Source organism: Xenopus tropicalis, chromosome 8, assembly GCF_000004195.4.
Source record: "Xenopus tropicalis strain Nigerian chromosome 8, UCB_Xtro_10.0, whole genome shotgun sequence".
Lineage (NCBI taxonomy): Eukaryota > Metazoa > Chordata > Amphibia > Anura > Pipidae > Xenopus > Xenopus tropicalis.
In genome coordinates this window covers 29,875,282-29,897,941 of record NC_030684.2, presented here as the reverse complement: position 1 = coordinate 29,897,941, position 22,660 = coordinate 29,875,282, and the positions used below count along the sequence as shown (strand labels likewise).

Genomic DNA, 22,660 nt, shown 5'->3' with positions numbered 1-22,660 from the left:
AACCAGCGGCTACGCCAAAACCAGCGGATACACCAAGACCAGCGGATACACCAAGATCAGCAGATAAGCCAAGACCAGCGGCTACACCAAGACCAGCCGCTACGCCAAGACCAGCGGATGCGCCAAGACCAGCAGATGCGCCAAAACCAGCGGATGCGCCAAGACCAGCGGCTACGCCAAGACCAGCGGATACCCAAGACCAGCGGATACGTCAAGATCAGCAGATAAGCCAAGATAAGCAGATAAGCCAAAACCAGCAGATACATCAAGACCAGCGGCTACACCAAGACCAGCGGCTACACCAAGACCAGCGGATACACCAAGATCAGCAGATAAGCCAAGACCAGCGGCTACGCCAAGGACCAGCGGATACGCCAAGACCAGCGGCTACGCCAAGACCAGTGGCTACGCCAAGACCAGCGGCTATGCCAAGACCAGCGGATGCGCCAACACCAGCGGATGCACCAAGACCAGCGGATGCACCAAGACCAGCGGATGCACCAAGACCAGCGGATGCACCAAGACCAGCGGATACACAAAAGACCAGCAGATAACCCTGAAAGGGCAGGTATTATATTGGATGCAAGTTAAAATTGCCCCTGTATAAAAATTAATTGCAACAACTGCACGGTGCAGCAGTGTTTGGTGCAGCGTTGTGACGTCAGCAGACACACTGACGTCACATTGGCACCAAATTTAAACTTAGCTAGCGCAACTTTGCTTGTTTTCATTTAAGTATGCCAAACCCCGAATCCTTCGTTAAAAAGATTCGGATAGATACCGAACCATTTCCGAATCGTATATGGAAGTGTTAAAGAAAAAGAAAAAGTCACATAATTTTAAGGATTTGGTTTGGCCAGGAGCATGTAATTCTGCCAAATCTGAATCCTGGTGAAAAAGGCTGAATCTTGCCCAAATCCTGGATTCAGTGCATCCCTATTTTCATTGCCAAGCTGGCTCTGAGTATCCAGACCATAGTTAAGCCTTTGATTGTTTTTGATTGTTCCGCCTGTTTTTTTTTTACTTTGAATCTTTGCAGTTTGCCTTTGACCATTGCCTGAGTCTGATGTTGCCCCTGACTTTTGTACCGCGTTTCTATATCAACTGTGGAAGTGTATAGAATGCCTGTCTTCCCCGCAGCGGAAAGCCCAGGGCCCCAAAAGGGCGTCTGTGAAAACTGGGGTTGCCAGGGCTCTTCTATTTCCCCTAAGAGGTTGTTACTAGCAGTCTATGGGCTTCCTCATATTACAGTCTGTAACAGATATGGAGTCTAGGAAAAAAAATTGCATCTGTTCTTGTCTAAATAATTGTCTTTAATCTATATCCTTCCAGTGTTGCTTCTGATATTATAGTTTCATTAACCTGTTGGAAAATGATGTTTCAGCAAATTTGCTGCAAGAGCAATTAGTAAAACTAATTATTATTCAACAGCGCCAGGAGTATTTAATTAACAGTTCTAGATCCATCTATACTACAGGCTGTTCGAGAGACAACAAGCAACCAGTTATAAAATAAAATACCCAAGTCAGCGAAAAGCAGAAATCTTTTGAGTTTTAAAAAAAATATATATACTATAATGGAATTACTTAGTATGTATGCAGAACATCACTTTTGTATATTTGCACTTGTTAATAGAAAGGAGATACCATTTTACTGAATAAAGTGCATGTTGGTATCTGATCTACTGACCATCAAAACAGAAAGCTTGTTATTTGAGTCTCAAAGCAAGGTGTACAGCATTAAAAATGTACATAAAATTGCAATTATACAATAACTTACTTAGATATTGAAAATTGTATATGCACTACGATATGCTAAGGATATGCTTAACAGCTATGCATGTAGCTGTTTATTTCCTTTTTAATAAAAAAAATAGCAAGATCACAATGCTTTAAAATTGAGATCATAAATGATGAAATAAGGTTAGCTAAACAGGGGGTGCTTAAAGGAGAACTAACCCCCACACACACAAAATCTCCCCTACACTGGCCTCCATTAGCCCCTCTTACTGCTCCCTCCCCTCTCAGTCTATCACATAGAACTGTGATCTGCACTGCTCTGAATTTTGAAGATTGCATAGAGAGGAGGCAGCGAGGGGGCTGATGGAGGGCAGTTATGGTGGTGCTTTTGTAAGTTGGGGGCTTAGTTCTTCTTTAACAAACAAGGGTTATAGAATAAAATTATGACTGAAGGGCCCTTACACTAGCTTACAATGGTATATATACTGGTAGGTCAGATGAGGGGAACTTGAAGGGAAAAAGATAGAAATATAGCAGATGGAGAGGAGTAAATCGAATTATATTAGTGAGAGGAATAGTACACATAAGAGACTGTAAGAGGGTGGGAGTAGAACAGTATGAGTATGAGTAAACCAGAAGTATGAGAGGTCACTGAAGAACAGTGAGATGGGTGATTAGTGTAGATCAGGGGTACCCAGAGTTTATCACCCTGTATCACTTATCATTTATCACTCTTGCCAACTAGTCACCATCATGACTCTACTTTAATAAAAATAGTTGATGTTTAATACCTAAATACACATAACAATATATAAATGCAGTGTCAAATTCACATTTAATGCCCACATAACATTACACAAGTGTCAACACAGCAGTATGGCTGCAGTCAAAAACCCTGTTATGTTGGGGGAAAGAAGACGTGGTGGGATGGCATCCCGCCTTATAGTCTACTATAAAGTGATCTACTGGTAGACCATGATCTACCTCTTGGGCAGATTGAAGGGGCAGATTTAAGATGCAGATTCACACGCCAAATGTTGATTGAGCAGTTTAAAAATCAGGCACGGACTGCATTGGCTCATTAATGGGGTACTGACCCTAATGGACTGGATACTGTTGTTGTGATCCGATCCTCAAGGTAGGTATATCGGTGAGAGATCCTATGACTTTAGAGTATAGTAGCAAAGCAATGGTAAATGGAACACGGCAAAAATAAAAATGCAGCAGGTAGCGGGGCAGCAGCATAAGAATATAGTGTAACTGGGTGCTTAGGTATAAAGAGAGCTGGAAGTGGAGCAGACAAATTGGTGCTAAAAAGGCAGGTGGATGTGAAGAATGAAGGCAGAAAAAAAAGCTTTGGAAATGAGCAAAACCTACATAGGAATAGATGAGTGAGTGGAAGTAGATGTTAATGGCTGGGCAAGAGAGAAATACAGGTATGGGACCCGTTATCCAGAATGCTCGGGACCTGGGGTTTTCCGAATATGAGGTCTTTTCATAATTTGGATCTCCTACTTTATATCTGCTAAAAAAAATATTTACAGTAATTAAACCCAATAGGATGGGTTTGGCTCCAAAAAGGATTAATTATATCTTAGTTGGGATCAAGTACAAGGTACAGGTATAGGATCCCTTATCGGGAAACCCATTATCCAGAATGTTCTGAATTACGGAAAGGCTGTCTCCCATAGACTCCATTATAAGCAACTAATTCTAATTTTTAAAACTGATTTCCTTTTTCTCTGTAATAATAAAACAGAACCTTGTATTTGATCCAAACTAAGATATAATTAATCCTTGTTGGAGGCAAAACAATCCTATTGGGTTTAATTAATTTTTTGGTGGATTTAAGTTACAGAAATTATGGAAAGACCCCTTATCCGGAAAACCCCAGGTTCCAAGCATTCTGGATAACAGAGTCCCATACCTGTACTGTTTTATTATTATAGTGAAAAAGGAAACCATTTTTAAAAATGTGAATTATTTGATTATAATTGAGTCTATGGGAGACGGGCTTTCTGTAATTCAGAACTTTCTGGATAATGGATTTCCGGATATACCTGTACTAGGTTTGTAGAAAATCATGAGGTAAACAATGAAAAGTAAAATGCAAAGGAAAATAGAGCCAAAATTATGGGAGAGAGACTACATTCAAATACACTTGGAAGGTACAGCTAAGCATGAGTATGTTGAATAAAATGTGTTATTCCATATTGTCACGCTTTGGCCATATTGCAGTCCTGTGAATGTAATGTATTTTATGGAACCAGTATATGTTACTGGGGATATCGCACAAAACAGCAAATAATTCTTTCCCAAGAAGGGTTTTAACTTGTAAGAATAATTAGTAAAACCAACTCAGGGCAGTGCAACACAAAACCACAAACTTGGCTGGACAAAGAAAAACAAGTGTGTTATGAATGCCTTAATGTGTTGCAACGTGATTCATTTCAATCAGTCACACCTTGTGGGGAAGGCCTTATGTAAAACATAGGAAAATATTTCATGATAGAATGGGCAGTCGCTGAGCCTTAATTATTTAAGGTGCTAGCAAAGATGGATCGCTTGACGAGAGCTCTGTACAAGACTTTAACATAGGACTAACATTACTAGCATTTCTTGGTGACTGGTCCAATGCCGCATTTCTCTCAGCACTCACCCCCTGAGTGTGTAAGGGTTACAAAGGCTGCTCATCTTAAAGGGGACCTGTCACCCTAAAAAATAATTCCAAATCCTTTTCTATCATGTTAGTTAAGCAAAATAAACTCTACTTACACTGTATAAACTATTTAATTTTTTTCCCTTCAGTCCTGGAACTTACAATCACAGCCAGCATGCCAGCACCATTTTGTACACAGTGTTATCAAGGAAAGCTTTGTATCACCCCAAAATCATATGCATTTGCCATCTAGGTGATATCTAGGAAGTGCTTAATGGAAAGTGAAAGTAATTGGAATTAAAAATCTAAGCTGACAATAATATATTGCCTGCCCTGCCTCTATGCCTGCGGCATAGAGGCGGGGCAGGCAATATATGATTGACAGCTCAGATTTTTAAATACATTTATAACAGATATGGATGATTTAATTAAAAAAAAGAATTCGGGTTATATGTTTAATTTGTAAAGGACTTTTATTATACAGCTTTTTATGTGGGGGTGACGGGTCCCCTTTAGAATTAACTCGTATGTTATGTTTGTAAGTATGAAGGTTCTTCAAGGGATGCCTGAGCATCGGCCATTCCTATCTCAACCTGGTTATTGCATAGGAGTACTGAAACACCCCTGGGCCTATGATAAATATTATATATATATATACAGGTATAGGATCCCTTATCCGGAAACCTGTTATCCAGAAAGTTCCAAATTACGGAAAGGCCATCTCCCATGGACTCCATTATACACAAATAATTCTAATTTTTAAAATGGTTTCCTTTTTCTCTGTAATAATAAAACAGTACCTTGTACTTGATCCCAACTGAGATATACTGTAATTAATCCTTATTGGAGGCAAAAAAAGCCCATTTGGTTTAATCAATATTTGAATGATTTTTAGCAGACTTAAGGTTTGGAGATCCAAATTACGGAAAGATCCCTTATTCGGAAAACCCCAGGTCCCGAGCATTCTGGATAAAAGGTCCCATACCTGTATATGATCTGTACTATTCTGCCCAATCCACTGACAAAAGTCTTTCATCCTTCTTAGCGTCTATAAGAGATGGCCTTCCCGTAATTCGGAGCTTTCCAGATAACAGATCCCATACCTGTATTTAATGATTAAAAGAAGCGCACCCTACTCATGCAGTGTCCTTTCCCTTTAAAATGCCGCTATTGAGAAACAGATGGGAAAGAGGCAAAGACCTACAACACACACTAATGTTCCTTCACCACTCAGAATTTTTGATGTTTTATTTCCCCATTACAGATTATCTTTTTTTTTTTCCCCTAAGATCTCACCTTTTCCCGAGGCGTTGATTGTGCACCTTGCCATTAAAAGAATATCCACTCTTTGCAGGGATACAATACTAGATTCAATAATAATAACACCATCCAGTTATAAAGAAGGCTAGCCTACCTATCTAGCCATGTTTTGCAGCTATTATTAATAAATGGATGTTTGAATCAAAAAAGGTGACAAAATGCCTTTATGGGGAAAAAAAAAAACATGTACAGCAGCTTATTAAGAAACTACCCAAACTGTTATGTAACGGCATAAAATACACCGTTAAGTAGCCTAAAGCGTGTACTGCATCTCAAAAGGCTTAAAAAAAAAACTTAAATATAAGTAAAAGAAAGTAAACCTGGTTATCAGCACATCACAAAATGAAAGGATATAAATATCCGCTAAAGAGGACAGCTCGTTACACAGGCGTACTACTGAAATAAATACATTTCTTTTATGTCTGTGGCTGTTAGTCACTGGGTGTACAGGAGATAATTTTTAACCAAACAGCTAATATACATAAAGCATATCCCAGAGAGTGTAGTTTTAAGGAAATTCTGGCAGTTTGGGAGAAAGGTCAGATTTAAACTATCACCATATTTCAAAATGCAATCTGTGCATTGCGGCATAATGAAATGGTTCACTAAAGGTGCGAGTGAAAATACTTTTAATTAGGTCCAAAGCTTTTCAGTTGTCAGCATGAATAAACCAAGAAACATTTTCTTGCAAACAGTACAAAAAAAAAAAAAAAGAAAGAAATGGAAGCAACCTTTAAAATAAATGAGAATTTACAAATCAGAAACATGAGAAGTAGCTTTCATTTTTCAGAGCTGATGTTCTCTACAAAATATACTGATCAGCAAATCTAGCTGCTCTGTTCACACACATACGGGCGAGTAAAGGGGGTAACATTTCTTTGTCTTGTTGAGATCCTGCCAAGGAAAAAAATTAAGAAGCCAAATAAAAAAAATGAAATAAAATAAAAAGGTGCCTGCTTATTTAGATTTAGAATGTAAAGAAAGATAAATCATTGGGGAGGGGGAGGCTGAATAACACTCACTCTCCTTGCCTTAGTATAATTTACCTGCTTCTTGCCAAAGGGAACTATTAAGTTCCCCTAGAGATGAAAAGGTTAACCTTTCTGAAAGAGAGGCCAGCAAAAGGTTTAGGGTATGAAAAAGCAATGGCTGTCATGTTCAACTGTGGTATTTATTAGCTAATTTTTTAAGCAGATCATTGAAGAAATCTTTAAGGCGGCAACATGAAATGCTCAAAGACTTTATAACATAGTTACATGGGGTTGAAAAAAATACCAGAGTTCATCAAGTTCAACCCTTCCAAGTAAACCCAGAACCCACAAACCTATACTGACATTAGATTTTAGTATCCCAATAGCCTTGGATACTATACTTGTTCAAGAACTCATCCAGGCCCCTCTTATAGGCATTAACATAATCTGCCATTACAACATCACTGGGAAGGGCATTTGGAAAGGCATAACAAATAAAGGCCCCTTCTGCAAATATGATAATGGATGGTTTACCTAGAAATTACTATAAGGCTACTGACAGCTTGGGCTGATTCTCGGTCTGTGTATAAATGCAGGTTGAGAATCAGCCCCTTCCTGTGTCTGCACCAAGAGTCACTGCTTTGACTTGGGTGCAGACATAGGAAGGGGATTTTGGTGCAAAATGCATAGAGTTCTGCCAGACCAGGGCTGATTTTTTGGCCTGTGTTTATTATCTGCTGGCCTCCTCAAGCTTCTTTGTCTGCAATGAGCGGCACTGCGTCTACCTGCATGCAAACACACAGAATACATTTCGGCCACAAGGGGTTGATTACTTAAGTGTTTCCGCTAATAAATCCACTCCCTTTTTTCTGCGCTCAGCCGATCCACAGGCTTCTGCCAGTGTTTCTGGGGACCAATTTACCTAAGAATTCAGGCAGTGATTTAGGATATAGATTTACTAAATATAAAAATGAGTGATCAATTTTTTTTACCAATATAAATGAAGCCTCCAGATTACTATGCTTTCAGATTACAAATAGTAAGGCAAACTGCCAGTTCTGTTAACAAAATACAAATACATCTTGGTTACATGATTATGGTTCCTATAATACAAATACATCTTGGATTGATGGATCCTTATAATATAAATACATCTTGGTTACATGATTATGGTTCCTATAATACAAATACATCTTGGATTGATGGATCCTTATAATATAAATACATCTTGGTTACATGATTATGGTTCCTATAATACAAATACATCTTGGATTGATGGATCCTTATAATATAAATACATCTTGGTTACATGATTATGGTCCCTATAATACACATGCATCTTGGTTACATGATTATGGATCCTTATTATATATGCTTGATGATGTAGATTGTGATTTAAGAGGGGGAAGGAGAAACTAGTAAAGTTGGAGATTGAGTAGAATAAAAAAAAAAAAAAGCATGTATTGCTCTGGCACAAAATCAGGCACTTGCTAAAGCGTAATGCTCTCTGATAATGGTCATCTGCTGACACGAGAAGTGACAGATTGGCTGAACAGATCCTGTACAGCATATATTCACTGCCTTAACGTAGTAATTAGAGTCTTTGTTCATCCTGCAATTCTACTGACCAAAAATATACAAACGTGCAGCTGGTTTATAGCAGTTTATATTTGTTTGCACAGACCAGGAGAACTAGCTTTTAAATACAGAAATGATGATGTAGGTGCCAGTACCTAAAATGTTAAATGTTATCACATTTCCTACCATAAAATCGATATGAAAACATTTTTATAGTGGCATTCGCATTCATAGGTGTTCCACTACACTCGCAAACGCTCGATCTATCGAATGCAGCCTGTTTTTTACTCATTGTCTCTGCTGCCGTAGGCTGACGTCATGCAACAATCAGTAATCACTTTTTTTACATTTGAAATCAATGTAACCTGTTTGGCAGCTGCCTTAAAGGGGCAGCTCACCTTTAAATTAACTTTTAGTGCAGAAAATGCTATTCTGAGACAATTTGCAATTGGTCTGCATTTTGTTGTGGTTTGTGAATTAACTTTTTGTTTAGCAGCTACCCAGTTTGGGATTTTAGCAGTTATTTGGTTGCTACATTTAAAATTACCCTAGCAACCAGGGAGTGGTTTGAATGAGTAACTGCTGTATGAATAGGAGAGGGCCTGAATAGAAAGATAAGTAATAAAAAATAATAGCAGTAAAGCTGTAGCCTCACACGGCAATAGTATGTCTACTGGGGTACCTCCATTTGAAAGCTGGAAAGCAGGGCCGGAACTAGGGGTAGGCAGTAGAGGCACCTGCCTATAGTGCAACGGTGGGGGGTGGGGGGGTCGCCAGGCAAGAACCTCTTCTTTTACCTACCTCTAGTTCTGGACCCTTTCCCCCCACTGCTGTGGCCCGGCAACCCCACTGCCCTGTGTGGCCGCATCATGTGCTCGCTTGGTTGGGGTGGGCCAAGCAGACCAGGTTGCCTAGACTGCCCGGTTGGCTTGGCCTGGCACTGCTGGAAAGGTTTATAAGAGGAAGGCAAATAATTCAAAAACCATAAATAATAAATCCATTATAAAACACATCAAAAGTTAACTTGAAGATGAATTACCCCTTTAAACTGAGAATGATGCCACATGTAGAGCTATAAGGAGGGCATAACATTGAATGAGAACTACAAGGGAAAATGCAGCATTAGGCTGTTTTACACACCTGTTTGACCTGTTCTTCTGTCCAGGTGATCTGTGGCAGTGGGGTCCTGGATATTCTATAGGGTTGCTACAGGGTTCATTTGAAAGGGTTGCACTTAATGGACTTTGCTCTTTTCTAGCCCAACTCCTCAACTACGTTACTATGTAAGGGAGACTATAACATCCACCCTGTCAAATCTCTGTTTATCAGTCCGAAAAAAACATTTTTTAGCCCCACAAACATAGTGCCAGTCTGCTGGTCCATATAAAAAAATAAAGACATGTATTGCCAACTTCGGAGAATCAATGGCCATTTATCCAGCAAATATACCAATTGAACTGACTTTTGGCCTGCCTTAAGATGATACTTAAAGGAGAAGTAAAGATAAAAACTACCTGTAAGTAAGCTTTATCAGAAAGGTCTATGTAAATACAGCCATAAGCACTCACAGAAATGCCTCTATCAAAAGAAACAGGATTTCTTGTCTCCTTCTTGTCTCTGTAATTCCTGTGCCAGAGGCTGCCCAGCTCTCTCTTATGAGGCTTCTGATCATCTGAACAGGAGAAATATGGGGAGACTTAATGGCACTATTGAGAGAACTCTTTATTAGCCTTTCCTTCTCCTTTAAAGATTCCAAAAATGTCAATATCAATAATAAAAAGTCTAGCAAAGCTAACTCCTAAACACTCCACCTTCCCAGTCATACCACTGAGGGCAGATTTCTAGTTCACATATTGTGTCCCAGCTCCATGTTCCTCTATTACAGTGGGATGGGTGAGCAGCGTGATGCTTTCTATCACTTGGAAACACAGACTTACCCATTCCGGGTGACAATTACCCAAGAAATGCTTGCAATCAATTTCTTACTGAATGTTTAGGCTGCTTCAAAACACAGAAATAAACGCTCACAATATCCCTGTGCGTCATTTCTGTAAGGATTGAATTTCAGAATTAGGGTGGAGGTTGGGGTGTCAGTAAACAACTGTTCATCCCCACTGAGCATTATTCCTTCAGATTTTTATACTTTCCCAGACACAGTAATATAACGTAATGTAACTGCACACAGACCGTAACCATAAATGTATATTTTTACCTGGGAAGGAATGGACAACAATTACTCTGCACTGGGCATATGAAATTATGAACCCAAACATTTAACAGGCACGGTCTATAACTGTCCAAGTGCAGCTGCGCGTGTCTTTAGCTCTGCTATCTATAAGTCTGAACAGCCTTCAAGGTAAAATGTGGCTTTTTTTAAGTAGTCCAGAGAAACACTCTAGCAAGACATCGGCACTAATAAAAAGGAACACTTACTGTTATAAAAGCAAAGTCTTAGTGAATAATGGAAGGAAGGAAGTCTCTTAAACATTTATGACATTCCAAAGCCTGAAGTTTTTTCCCAGTTTATGGTGGAATATCTTCTGATGTTGTTCAGTGTGCAAGCGATACATTCTTTAATGAAGCCTCATAAAACCTTATAAAACCTAAAATTGTTGACAAATTATATAAACATACAAGGAGCATTGGTGTTTACAAAATGCCCCACTATGGTCTTGGAAAAAAAAAATTCAAGCTGTTTTATCCAATATCTCCTGTTCTGCCAGAGGGGCAATGAAACATTGGGCCTATTCATGTATAAACCTATACTGAAGGTAGTCTATTCATAAAAGGCTTAATGGGTTACCATGGATAGGGTGATAAAACTGTATACTGGCAGGCTTTACAGTGAGGTATAGTTGGGTACACACTTGATAATCTGTGCCTCCATCAAGATAGCAGACAGATGCTGGCCTGTTTGGCTACATGCACTGTCAAATACAGTGCTAGGTCTAATAAGTTAGAAGCAATTAAAAAAAGTGATCTAAGTTCAACAAAAATTAGCTATTTTGTGTGACAAGAGTTAAAACACCAATACGATCATCATCCATACCAACATATCCATTAAACGGGTTGTTCACCTGTAAATTAATTTGTAGAGAGTGCTATTTTGAAACAATTTGCAATTGGGCTTCATTTTTCATTATTTGTAGTTTGTCTTATTAAGCATTATAGTCACTTGTTTGGAATTTTAGCAGCTATATGGTTGCTAGGATGCAAATAACCCTAGCAACCAGGCAGTGGTTTGAATAAGAAACTGGAATATGAATAGGAGTGGGTCTAAATAGAAAGATAAGTACAGGTATAGGACCTGAATGCTCGGGACCAAGGGTATTCCGGATAAGGGGTATTTCTGTAATTTCGATCTCCATACCTTAACTCCACTAAAAAATCAATAAAACGTTAATTAAACCCAATATGATTGTTTTGGCTCCAATAAGGATTAATTATATCTTAGTTGGGATCAAGTACAGGTACTGTTTTATTATTACAGAGAAAAAGGAAGTAATTTTTAAAATTCTGAATTATTTGATTTAAATGGAGTCTATGGGAGACGGGCTTTCCATAATTTGGAGCTTTCTGGATAACAGGTTTCCGGATAAGGGATCCTATACCTGTAATAAAAAGTAACAATAATAATGAAATTGTAGCCTCCAAGAGCAACAGTTTTTTGGAAGCCAGCCAGCGACCCCCATTTAAAAGTTGGAAAAATTCAGAAGAAAAAGGCAAATAAGTCTGACCAGAAACTGGATAGTGTGGACTCATTGTCTGCCACAATGGTGGAAAACTGCCTAATTTTATCTGCCTGCAGGTAAAGTGTTTTAAAATGATATTTAACATATTTACAGCCCAATCTAATGCACAACACTGCTACACATATATTCTATGTAAAGCCCATCACCTACTCTTTAACAAGAGCACAGTGAAAAACACTGTAGTACAGGCATGGGACTTGTTATCCAGAATGCTTGGGACCTGGGGTTTTCCGGATAAAGGATCTTTCCGTAATTTGGATCTCCATAACTTAAGTCTGCTGAACATCATTTAAATATTGAATAAACCCAATAGGGCTGGTTTGCCCCCAATAAGGGGTAATTATATCTTAGTTGGGATCAAGTACAGGTACTGTTTTATTATTACAGAGAAAAGGGAATCATTTAACCATTAAATAAACCCAATAGGGCTGTTCTGCCCCAATAAGGGGTAATTATATCTTAGTTGGGATCAAGTACAGGTACTGTTTTATTATTACAGAGAAAAGGGAATCATTTAGCCATTAAATAAACCCAATAGGGCTGTTCTGCCCCCAATAAGGGGTAATTATATCTTAGTTGGGATCAAGTACAGGTACTGTTTTATTATTACAGAGAAAAGGGAATCATTTAACCATTAAATAAACCCAATAGGGCTGTTCTGCCCCCAATAAGGGGTAATTATATCTTAGTTGGGATCAAGTACAAGGTACTGTTTTATTATTACAGAGAAAAAGGAAATAATTGTTAAAAATTAGAATTATTTGCTTATAATGGAGTCTAAGGGAGATGGACTTTTTGTAATTCGGAACTTTCTGGATAACGGGTTTCCAGGTAAGGGGTCCCATACCTGTACCAGCAATCCCCATTTCATTAATGACTACATACATGGGCGGTGATAGTTTTGTCTTGGCCAGCCCTACACAAGAAAATGTACCTGTGTAATGGGCTGAACTGTGCTTACTGGCCCCACACAATCGCTGAGATTAAAGCGGAGAAACATACTGAGAGCTCCATCTAACTCAGATTGACCTGAGTGCAATAAAACTATCCATCTCTTACATAACAGCCTCTCAGTTTCCAATGGCCAGCATTAGGAAATTGAACATATTGTCTCCTTATAAATTACCCATTTAACATAAGCCGCAGAGTAGCTGCTGAACTTTTGGTCCTCACACATGGGCAGACTGTCTTTCATTTCCTCCTTTTTTTCTTTCTTTTTTTTTTTTTTTAAATTGCTCCTAAAAAGGAAGATTATAACTAACATGACATCTGTTTTAGGAAGGCAAGGGCCCATCATTGTCTGCCTCTGTTTATTCTATCCCACACATACTTAACTGTGACCTAGGATGTGGAAGGTGCCCTGAACTCTGAATGTGAGAAAAAGGCACAGAACAATGGAAGCTGTATGCTGTACATACTAGTGAGGGAACTTTAGGCCTTCATCATTTTATTCAACAGTGTTAACAAGATGGTGTCTCTCGGGCATGCTTACCTTTATTGCTATACAAAGACTATTATTTTATACTTGTTTTTTATTACTTTGTATAGACCAATACCGATGTCCAAAAAAGTTGTTATCCGGAAACCCATTATCCAGAAACCTCAAAATTAAGGGAAGGCTTATCCCCCATTCAAATCAAATAATTCAAATTTTTGAAAACTATTTCCTTTTACTCTGTATTAATAAAACAGTTAATTTTACTTGATACCAGCTACAGTGTGATATAATTAATCCTGGAGGCAAAAGTATTTTATTTGATTTAATTATAATGTTTGAATGATTTTTTTTTAGTAGACTTAAGGTATTGAAATTCAAATTACAAAAAGACTTTTTATCCAGAAAATACCAAGGCCCAAGCTTTCTGGATAACAGGCCCCACACCTGATGTTATTTCAGATTAGGGTTGCCCCCTCTCTATGTTTTCTTGATATGCCCAAGACGAGCAATATATGGCTAATCTGGTTGTTTGGCCTGATCAGATCACAACGACAGGAATGCAAGCCACTAGTATAAGAAGAGCATCAGTGAGCCAATGCCGTCCTCGCCCTGACTGGATTTCTAAATTTGCCTGATAAATATATGCCCAATTTTTAGCCAGATGTTGGTGGGGCATGCCCATTGGAGGGCCCAATAAGCTACCAACTCGGACCGAATCAGCAGCTTATATTGGCCTGTGTATGGCCACCTTTGTATGGTCCTCTAGTTAACCTACTACATTTTTGTTGCTGTCTGATTTAAAATGATTTTGAAAGCTGCTTTTTTAATAGTTTTCTGTTTTCTGGTTATGATTACCATGCAGCCAAACAGGCTGTGAAGGAGCATGGACAATGCCAGATTTAGAATTTTGCCACCCGGAGGCCGCCCCCATCCCCCTGAAGTTTTCTGTGCATCCTGTTCCCAGTGTGCAGTATGTGAGCAAAACCTAGGTGTGGCTGGGTGGTTGAGGTGGGAAGGGGGCCCGTAGTTTAAGGACTAACTATTGTCCAGCCCCCCAATAGTCTGAGGGACCATGAACTGACCCCCTGTTTAAAAAGTTTTCATATCATCAGCATGGCTAGGCATGCACGCAGTGGCCCCCTGAAGTGCAGGGTTGGACTGGGCCACAGGGACACCGGGAAAATACCCGGTGGCCCAGACCCAACCCTGTTGGCAATTCCCTTGACACTGATGTCCTCTCTCCTGATGCGTTCATAAACGCGCATTCAGGGGAGAATGTCTGGCGGGGCCCCCTGTGGGGGGGGTTAGGGGTGCACGGTGGGGGCCCCTACAGGGGATGCGTACCTTGGGGGGTGCGGGAGCCCCGGTGTGCCCTGCACCCCCCAATCCGACCCTGCTGAAGTGTATCTTTTGTGGACTAGGTTCATATGGACTCCTTTTTTTAAGGAACTTTTTTTCAAGGCACTTCTATTAATTTGAGGTTTACATATATGGAATTAACAATGGAATTTTCCACTTGTATATGTTTTGATAATTTTTGATAATTGTGTTTAACTGTTGCACTTTAAGTGGACTCCCAGAGTGCTGTGCACTTAGTCATACATAGGTCATATTGGCTTTAAATGGGAACACATGGTTATGGTCTTTGTACACTTGATAAAGGGTATTGAGCCGAAACATGTTGTGTTACTACTACCCATAGTAAATATTTTGCCTGCTGGCGCTCTTCTTCCTACCTCTTTGAATCCTACAAATTGTGCAAACATGTTTGTGACACACTTTTCCTGCAACTATCCAAACAACTGAAGCAGAAAGCATCTATTTCACCAGAAAGAACGTTAGAACACACCCCCCTCGAATCCATTAATCCTTAAATCTTGTTAAAGGTCTTAGAGGAAATGTAGCTCTTTAGGCTGCCAGTGTGATAAATAAAAGATTAAATGTCGCCTTTACCTATGATGTGGTTTATTTTTCTTTGCTAATGCACATGTCCTTTTCCAAAGGACAATATGTTAAGAGGTCTAAATGGAGCCGAGCCTGTTGGGAAGCCCGGATCACAGGGTGGGAATCTGTCCGGCTGGTGAGAGACACATCTTTCGCTGTAGCAAAAACTAGGCAATGACTGCACTTTTGTGTGTGTGTTTTTTTTTTGTAATTCCTAACAAAAGTAGAACTTCCATCAGTGAGCTCGTGACGATTCTTTCAGCTGACCTTCACTTCCTCTCCCAAATCAAATTACGGCTGCAGACAGTTATCCCATTATCGTCCTGACTGCAACTTATTCCCCGGAGGTGCAGCGAGAACTGTTATCCACAGGGGGTTACACAAACCTCTGCAGCCCTCTGGATGCTTTAACAGTAGAGAGAAAGACTATTATGGGTTAGAGATCTCTTGGCTATGTAGGAATCCTCATTTGTGAAGTGAATATATTCAAATAATTACATATTCCATCAAGAAAAAAAAATAGAAAAAAGTATTTTATATTTTATGTTGGAAAAAACTAGAACATAGGGCAATACTGTAAATCTGTAGATGGTAGAACGGTTTGTTTTGCAGGCACCTCTAGGAATTGAAGGGAATATTCACCAGGTATGGGACCTGTTATCCAGAATACTCGGGACCTGTGATTTTCCGGATAATGGATCTTTCCGTAATTTGGATCTCCATATCTTAAGTCTGCAACCCAATAGGCTTGTTCTGCCTCCAATAAGGAATAATTATATCTTAGTTGGGATCAAGTACAGGTACTGTTTTATTATTACAGAGAAAAGGGAATCATTTAACCATTAAATAAACCCAATAGGGCTGTTCTGCCCCCAATAAGGATTAATTATATCTTAGCTGGGATCAAGTACAGGTACTGTTTTATTATTACAGAGAAAAGGGAATCATTTAACCATTAAATAAACCCAATAGGGCTGTTCTGCCCCCAATAAGGGGTAATTATATCTTAGTTGGGATCAAGTACAGGTACTGTTTTATTATTACAGAGAAAAGGGAATCATGTAACCATTAAATAAACCCAATAGGGCTGTTCTGCCCCCAATAAGGGGTAATTATATCTTAGTTGGGATCAAGTACAGGTACTGTTTTATTATTACAGAGAAAAAGGAAATCATTTTTTTAAAATTAGCATTATTTTCTTATAATGGAGTGTCTATGGGAGATGGCCTTTCCATAATTCGGAACTTTCTGGATAATGGGTTTCCGGATAAGGGATCCCATACCGGTACAGTAAGTTCCATATAAACCACCATATGAGCAACTTTGGGGTGTGTGTGTAAAACATTTTTGTTTTTTATTATTTGTTATTACAGATATAGAATCTGTTATCTGGAAAGCCATTATCCAGAAGGCTCCAAATTAAGGAAAGGTCTTCTTTCATAGACTTTGATTTAACAAAATAATTAAAAATTTAAAAACAAAATTTGCCCTTTTCTCTGTAGTAATAAAACAGTACCTTGTACTTAATCCTGAGATGAATCCTTAATGAAGGCAAAACATTGCTATTGGTCTTATTTAATGTTTAAATCATTTTTTAGCAGATGTAAGGTATAGAGATCCATAACGGAAAGACCCCTGGAAAAAAAAACCCAGGTTCCTAGCATTGTGGATAACAGATCCCATACCTCTACACACCTTTTGGTTCTAGTTGTCTCCAATTCAGGTTATCCTAAGCAAAGGTTAGTTTCTCTACCCGGGTAACAGTTTAAGCCTTTCACTGCCAGCCGATATGGTCATTTGCAGAAATGTTATTGCATGTTGTGCTCCAGGGCCGCTGCTGGCCAAATGGGTTCCCTAAGCAGAAATTTACTTTTGTGCCCCCTCCCCCAAATATTACGGAAGTAAAAATAAAATAATTAAAAAAAACACCTACTATAGGGGCCCCACACACAGTGCCCCCAATTGCCCCCATAGACAATGCCCCCATAGTAAGTGCCCCCAATAGCCCCCATAGATTGATTGAACTATCCGGGACAGCGGGATGCGCTATAAAAACCAGTGGGACAGTGTTGGGGGGGGTATGTTTTAATATATAAAAATGTTTTTTTTTTTGGAGCAGCTGGGATGGTGCCCCCTGGGAGTTGGTGCCCTATGCAGACTGAGTACTCTGCTTATAGGGAGCGGCGGCCCTGTTGTGCTCTTTCTTTTTAGGGGCCTTTCCTTTGAGGGACTTTTAGTTTAACAGGAAAACAATATATATCAGGACAGCCTAAGCTTTCAAAATACACTAGAATTTTTACGTAATTCTCCACTTCTGTAACAAGATGTAGGCTTCTAAACGTCTAAAAAAATAACATTTTCCATAATATAAACACATATACCCGAAACAAATTATTTTATGCACAAAAATACAACTGATTTGGAAAGTCCCATGTCTCCTGAACGTGCCAATACCAAATATATATAGTTTTATGGAGATTTCTCACTTGTATAGGTCAAAAACTCCCAGCAGTACACTACCAAATTCCCAAAGCACTGCTCCAGAAAGCTGCATACTTTAGATTTCAAGGACAAAAATTCCACCAACAGTAGGTTTACCCTAGAAATCTATACATTTTTTGGAAAGAACAAATTCTGAACAAAATCCAGAATAAAAAATGTGGGATTTTTTTTTGCTTCAAAGCTTCCAGTCTATAGTATCTTATCTCCTACAGGTCATAAAGTAACCAAATAAAACACCCTAAATATGAACGCATGTAGGGGCCCCAATGTGAACATACCCCCATATGATCTATCATTTCTGTCATTTCAGCTCCTGCAAAATCAACACATTTACATCATTATATGTGGGATAAAATTAAAGTTCATCCCAGAAAACCATATATTTTTGGAAAGTATACACTCCCCCAAATTCAAAATGGTTATACGTCTTTCTATTCCAAGGTACAAAAAGGGTGTAAAAGGGGTTAGGCAGAGGCAAAATCAGAGTCAAGCAAATGGTCAAAGGCAGGCAGAGGAGATTCAACATCAAAAACCAGGCAGAGAGTCAAAAACCAGTAAATCTAACGAAACAAGGCTTTAGCTACGATCTAGGAACTTAGAACCAGCTTGGGCAATGAAAGCAAACCAAGTAGCGCTTTTTAACTTTGAATTTGGCACCAAAGTCACAACGCAGCGCCAAGCAGCAGCAAACCCCTATTGCACAGGCACGCATCTGGACACACACCCGACACCGGCGCTCAAAGGAGAGGATGAGCCTGGGGACTGGCATGCCTAGAGGTAAGAGCGCGTGCTGGGAGACAAAAGCTTTTCTAAAGTTAGCGGTTTTGACAGCATTTCTGAAAAATGCCTAAAAAGTTTGCAATTTGCCTCATTTATCCTACACAGGAAAAGAAAAGCTTTTGTTTCAAGTGCTGGGAGACCAGCGCATATTCTTACCTCTAGGTGCACCGGTCTGCTGGTACTTGTAACAAAAGCTTTCCTAAAGTTAGTGGTTTTGACAGCCTTTCTGAAAACAGCCTAAAAATGTTGCAATTTGCCTCAATTATCCTGCACAGTTTTTAACATACAAAGGCATATTACTCCAAAAATACTGAATACTGTGATGCCTAATGTGTAACCCCCGTGACTGTGTATTATGTGTCGTAAGACCCCCAATAACTGTACAGAGACCCCCAGAAAACGATATATTTCTAGAAAATACACGTTCTGACAAATCCAAATGGGTAAAGATGCCTTTCTACGCCTAAGTACCAATCTACAAAGCTTTCCTAAAGTATTTATGACTTTTCTCTCGTGTTTTTATGTGGATTTCGGCTACATGTGCCTGCACTCGAGCGTATTCAGTTCATTTGGGTGCAGGCACAGGTAGGAGCAAATGGGGCGTATGGCGCATATTTTCAGCAAGTGTGCCATACGTGTGGTGTGGCATTAGCCTAAAGGTGTTCAGTTTAGAGTTTTGATTTTCCACCTGTTGCATTTCCACAATTTCCAAGATGGACAGCAACTGAATGAAAGAGGATATTCGAAGCTCTACTTAAGCAACAGATGGAGAGTAGCAGGCTAGAGAATCCTGTTCAGTGGCAAGCAGTCTTCCCCCCCAAAAAAATTTGCGGCATGATTCAGCTGTAATAGCCATGAAGCTGTATTTTAGGCTCACTGTATGAGCTGCTAGAGCACAGGGAGTTAAAGAAATGTAAGTAATGAGCAATCGTCTTTGCTAAAGGATAAATTAATTTGGAACAACAGATGATGAGATGGAATAAAAACAGCCCCTCCCTTCCCCGAACAAAGTGTGTTACAGATCAAAGAGCTCTGTTACCTTCCCCGGTCTGTATATTCGGCAGCTCCTCTACGAGGGCTTTGATCTAGTAATTAAGAGCACTTCAGTAGCAGGTGGCACTGATACAACCGCAAGCAACATTGTTCCAACTTTGTCTTACCAAATGAAAAGCATTTAACCAACAGCATCCATTTGCTGGAGCACATTTGAAGCTAAATAAAGCACCAGCCTGTCTGCGGCACAATGAGAAGATGCGGGAAAACAAGAGCCTGATTAATATTGAGTTATTCTACACAATTTGTCTGGGAAATTGAGCGAGAAGAAAAAGGCCTTGGAAGAAAGCGGAACTGGCATTCCAGGATGGCTACACCTACCCACACATAGCAAGAAAAGGTTCTATATTATGCAAAAATATAAATATTTATGTCTTACTGAAGGGGAAAAAAAGAGCAAATAAATAAAACATAGATATGGAGAAAGGAAAAGAGAGAAGGTGATCAACCCTTTAACATCTCTGTAATAGCGTGTCTAGAACTGCGGTGCCTGATGCTGTTTGTATTTAGTCACTGATCATCTTTCCTTGTAGATGTTTTTCTGTTTATCTTAATGTCAGGTGCCGTAGGCCCTGGCGACTTTACTGAGCAAAGTAGCTTTAAAATGTCACACTTGAGAAGAACTAAAATATGTAGGTAGAATTTCTAACTGGCTTACAGAGGCAATCTTTAGTTGTGGGGCTTGAGGTAAAACCAGCCTGTTTTAGATCCCATCATATCATGTCACACTTGAGAAGAACTTCCTACAAATAGCGATGAGTGAATCTGTCCCATTTCACTTTGGCAGAAAATTGGGGAAACTTTGAAAAACATTGCGAAACACTAAAATGATGCATGTCAAAAAGAATTGCTGCATGCCTCAAAAAAATCCATGCTGTTTGCACCAGTTTTGTGAAAAAATCCGCCAATGGCGAAACATGGAAATTAGCTGCAAATCTACCTACAAAATTGGTAGGCAGAGGTTCTAGCTGGCTTACAAAGGCAATCTTTAGTTGTGGGGCTTGAGGTAAAACTCTGAAATCTGCCAGTACAACCACTTCAGGGAGAGAATTCCACAACTTCACAGCTTTCACAGTAAAGAGTTCTTATCAAATATTAAGATGCAACTTCCTAATTGCAGTGGGTGCCCTTGTGTCTGCTGGAAGGAGCTACTGGTCAATACGACATCAGAGAATTTATTATATGATCCCCTTATACTGTATATGTATACATAGTTATGATATTCACCCCCTCAACCTCGTAGTACACCTTGACCAGTGTAAACATTCCCATCTTGGGCAGTCTTTCTTTATAACTGAGACTTTCTATATCGATGACCAGCTTATTTTCCTGTTTGTACAGCGCAGGATCCCAAAACTGCCTGGCATATCCTAGACAGGGTGTTACCAGTGCTTTGCAAAGGGGTAAAATTTATTGCTCCTTCAGCAAATCTATTTCTTTTTTCATACAACTCAAAACCAGGGGCGGGCCAAGCCGACCGGGCGCCCTAGGCAACCCGGTCGGCCAACTCCGCCCACCTCCCCGCCCCCCCCCCCCGAACGGCGCATGCGCGCCAAAGCACAGGAGGGGGGGGCGGGGCGATTAGATCGTTAATTGCCTCCGCCGCTAATGACAAGCGGCGGAGGCAATGACAAAGTAGCACTAGGGGTAGGCAGGAGAGGCTCCTGCCTGGCGCCTCTCAATCATTTCTCCCCTCAATCGTTGCGCCCTAGGCAGCTGCCTCTTCTGCCTACCCCTAGTTCCGGCCCTGCTCAAAACCTTGTTTATTTTTGCAGCTGCTGACAGGCATTGTTTGCTAAACAAGTCTATCACCTACCCCCTGTCCTTCTTCATCGTGGATTTGCCTAATGTATTCCCATTAAGGGTATAGATGGCTTGCCTATACAAACATCATCACCAAGACCAACAGACCTTAGCAGACATGAAGCCCAGCTGGGCTGAAGACAGAATGAACATTATGGTGGATGGGAAGTGAAAGTGTTCACCAGACTCTAAACTCACAAGAGCCCCTTTCCATAAACATGGCTGTCCTGTCCAACAGAAGGTTAGCATACTTACCACTTCGTTGGGCAAGTTCTGAAGGTCATCAAATGGTGTCTCCAAGGTATTGGTGTCCACATTCAAAAACACTACATCGTCCAGACTCATCCCTTTGACTTTCTGCAAAACAAAAATTAGCAAGTGTTACATCATAATGCACAAAAGCAAAGTAATGCGGAACTTGGTACAAGTACAAAAAATCTTTGATTCCCTGAAAAAGGACTTACTGTTCCCTTTCTGTTGCGCACACAGGAGCTACCACTAATTATTGCAAAAGTAATGATATAGAAACAGAATGTTGCTGACGTGCATCTATATTCTTTAGTGCACATAAATAATATTATGATAATTATTTCTAGTTTATATTACGTCACTAAAGTAGACTCTTCTAGCTATGCCCATTATCACGTTTAATTCCATTTTATTAGATTTTAGTAGCACATATGGCAGAATGTTATGTAGTAGTTAGGCAGGTTACACATAGGCGTTAAGGTTGAACTTGATGAACGTATTCCTTTTTTCAACCTAACTTACTATGTTACTATGCATATTTATATTAAAACTTTTATTGTTGCTTGAAGGAAAATAAAAACATTTAACTATATGCTCACACAGAACAATGGGAAGGCAGCAAGATAGCAGCTCCCAGTAGGTATCAGAATAGCACTCAATAGTAAGAAATCCAAGTCTGGCTTGGGACTCCTCCAGTTACAGGAGGAGATACAATAGGTTACCTGAAAGCAGTTAATGTGTAGCGCTGGCTCCTTCTGAAAGCTCAGACTCAGGCACAATGCACTGAGATGGCGCCTACACACCAATATTACAGCTAATAAAATACATTTGTTGGTTCAAAAATAAACTTTAAAATGGTAGAGTGAATTATT

At 39.7% G+C, this 22,660-nt stretch overlaps 1 protein-coding gene across 4 annotated transcripts in view; it reads right to left on the bottom strand.

Moving 5' to 3' along the window:
- dennd1a (DENN domain containing 1A) overlaps window positions 1–22,660 on the bottom strand; it is a 414,134-nt gene that overhangs the window by 136,771 nt on the left and 254,703 nt on the right. For all 4 annotated transcript variants that reach the window (XM_031890875.1, XM_031890876.1, XM_012953023.3 and 1 more), the window contains exon 12: window positions 21,795–21,896. In XM_031890875.1, coding sequence (XP_031746735.1) covers window positions 21,795–21,896 — 102 coding nt within the window. The remainder of the gene's footprint in view (window positions 1–21,794; window positions 21,897–22,660) is intronic.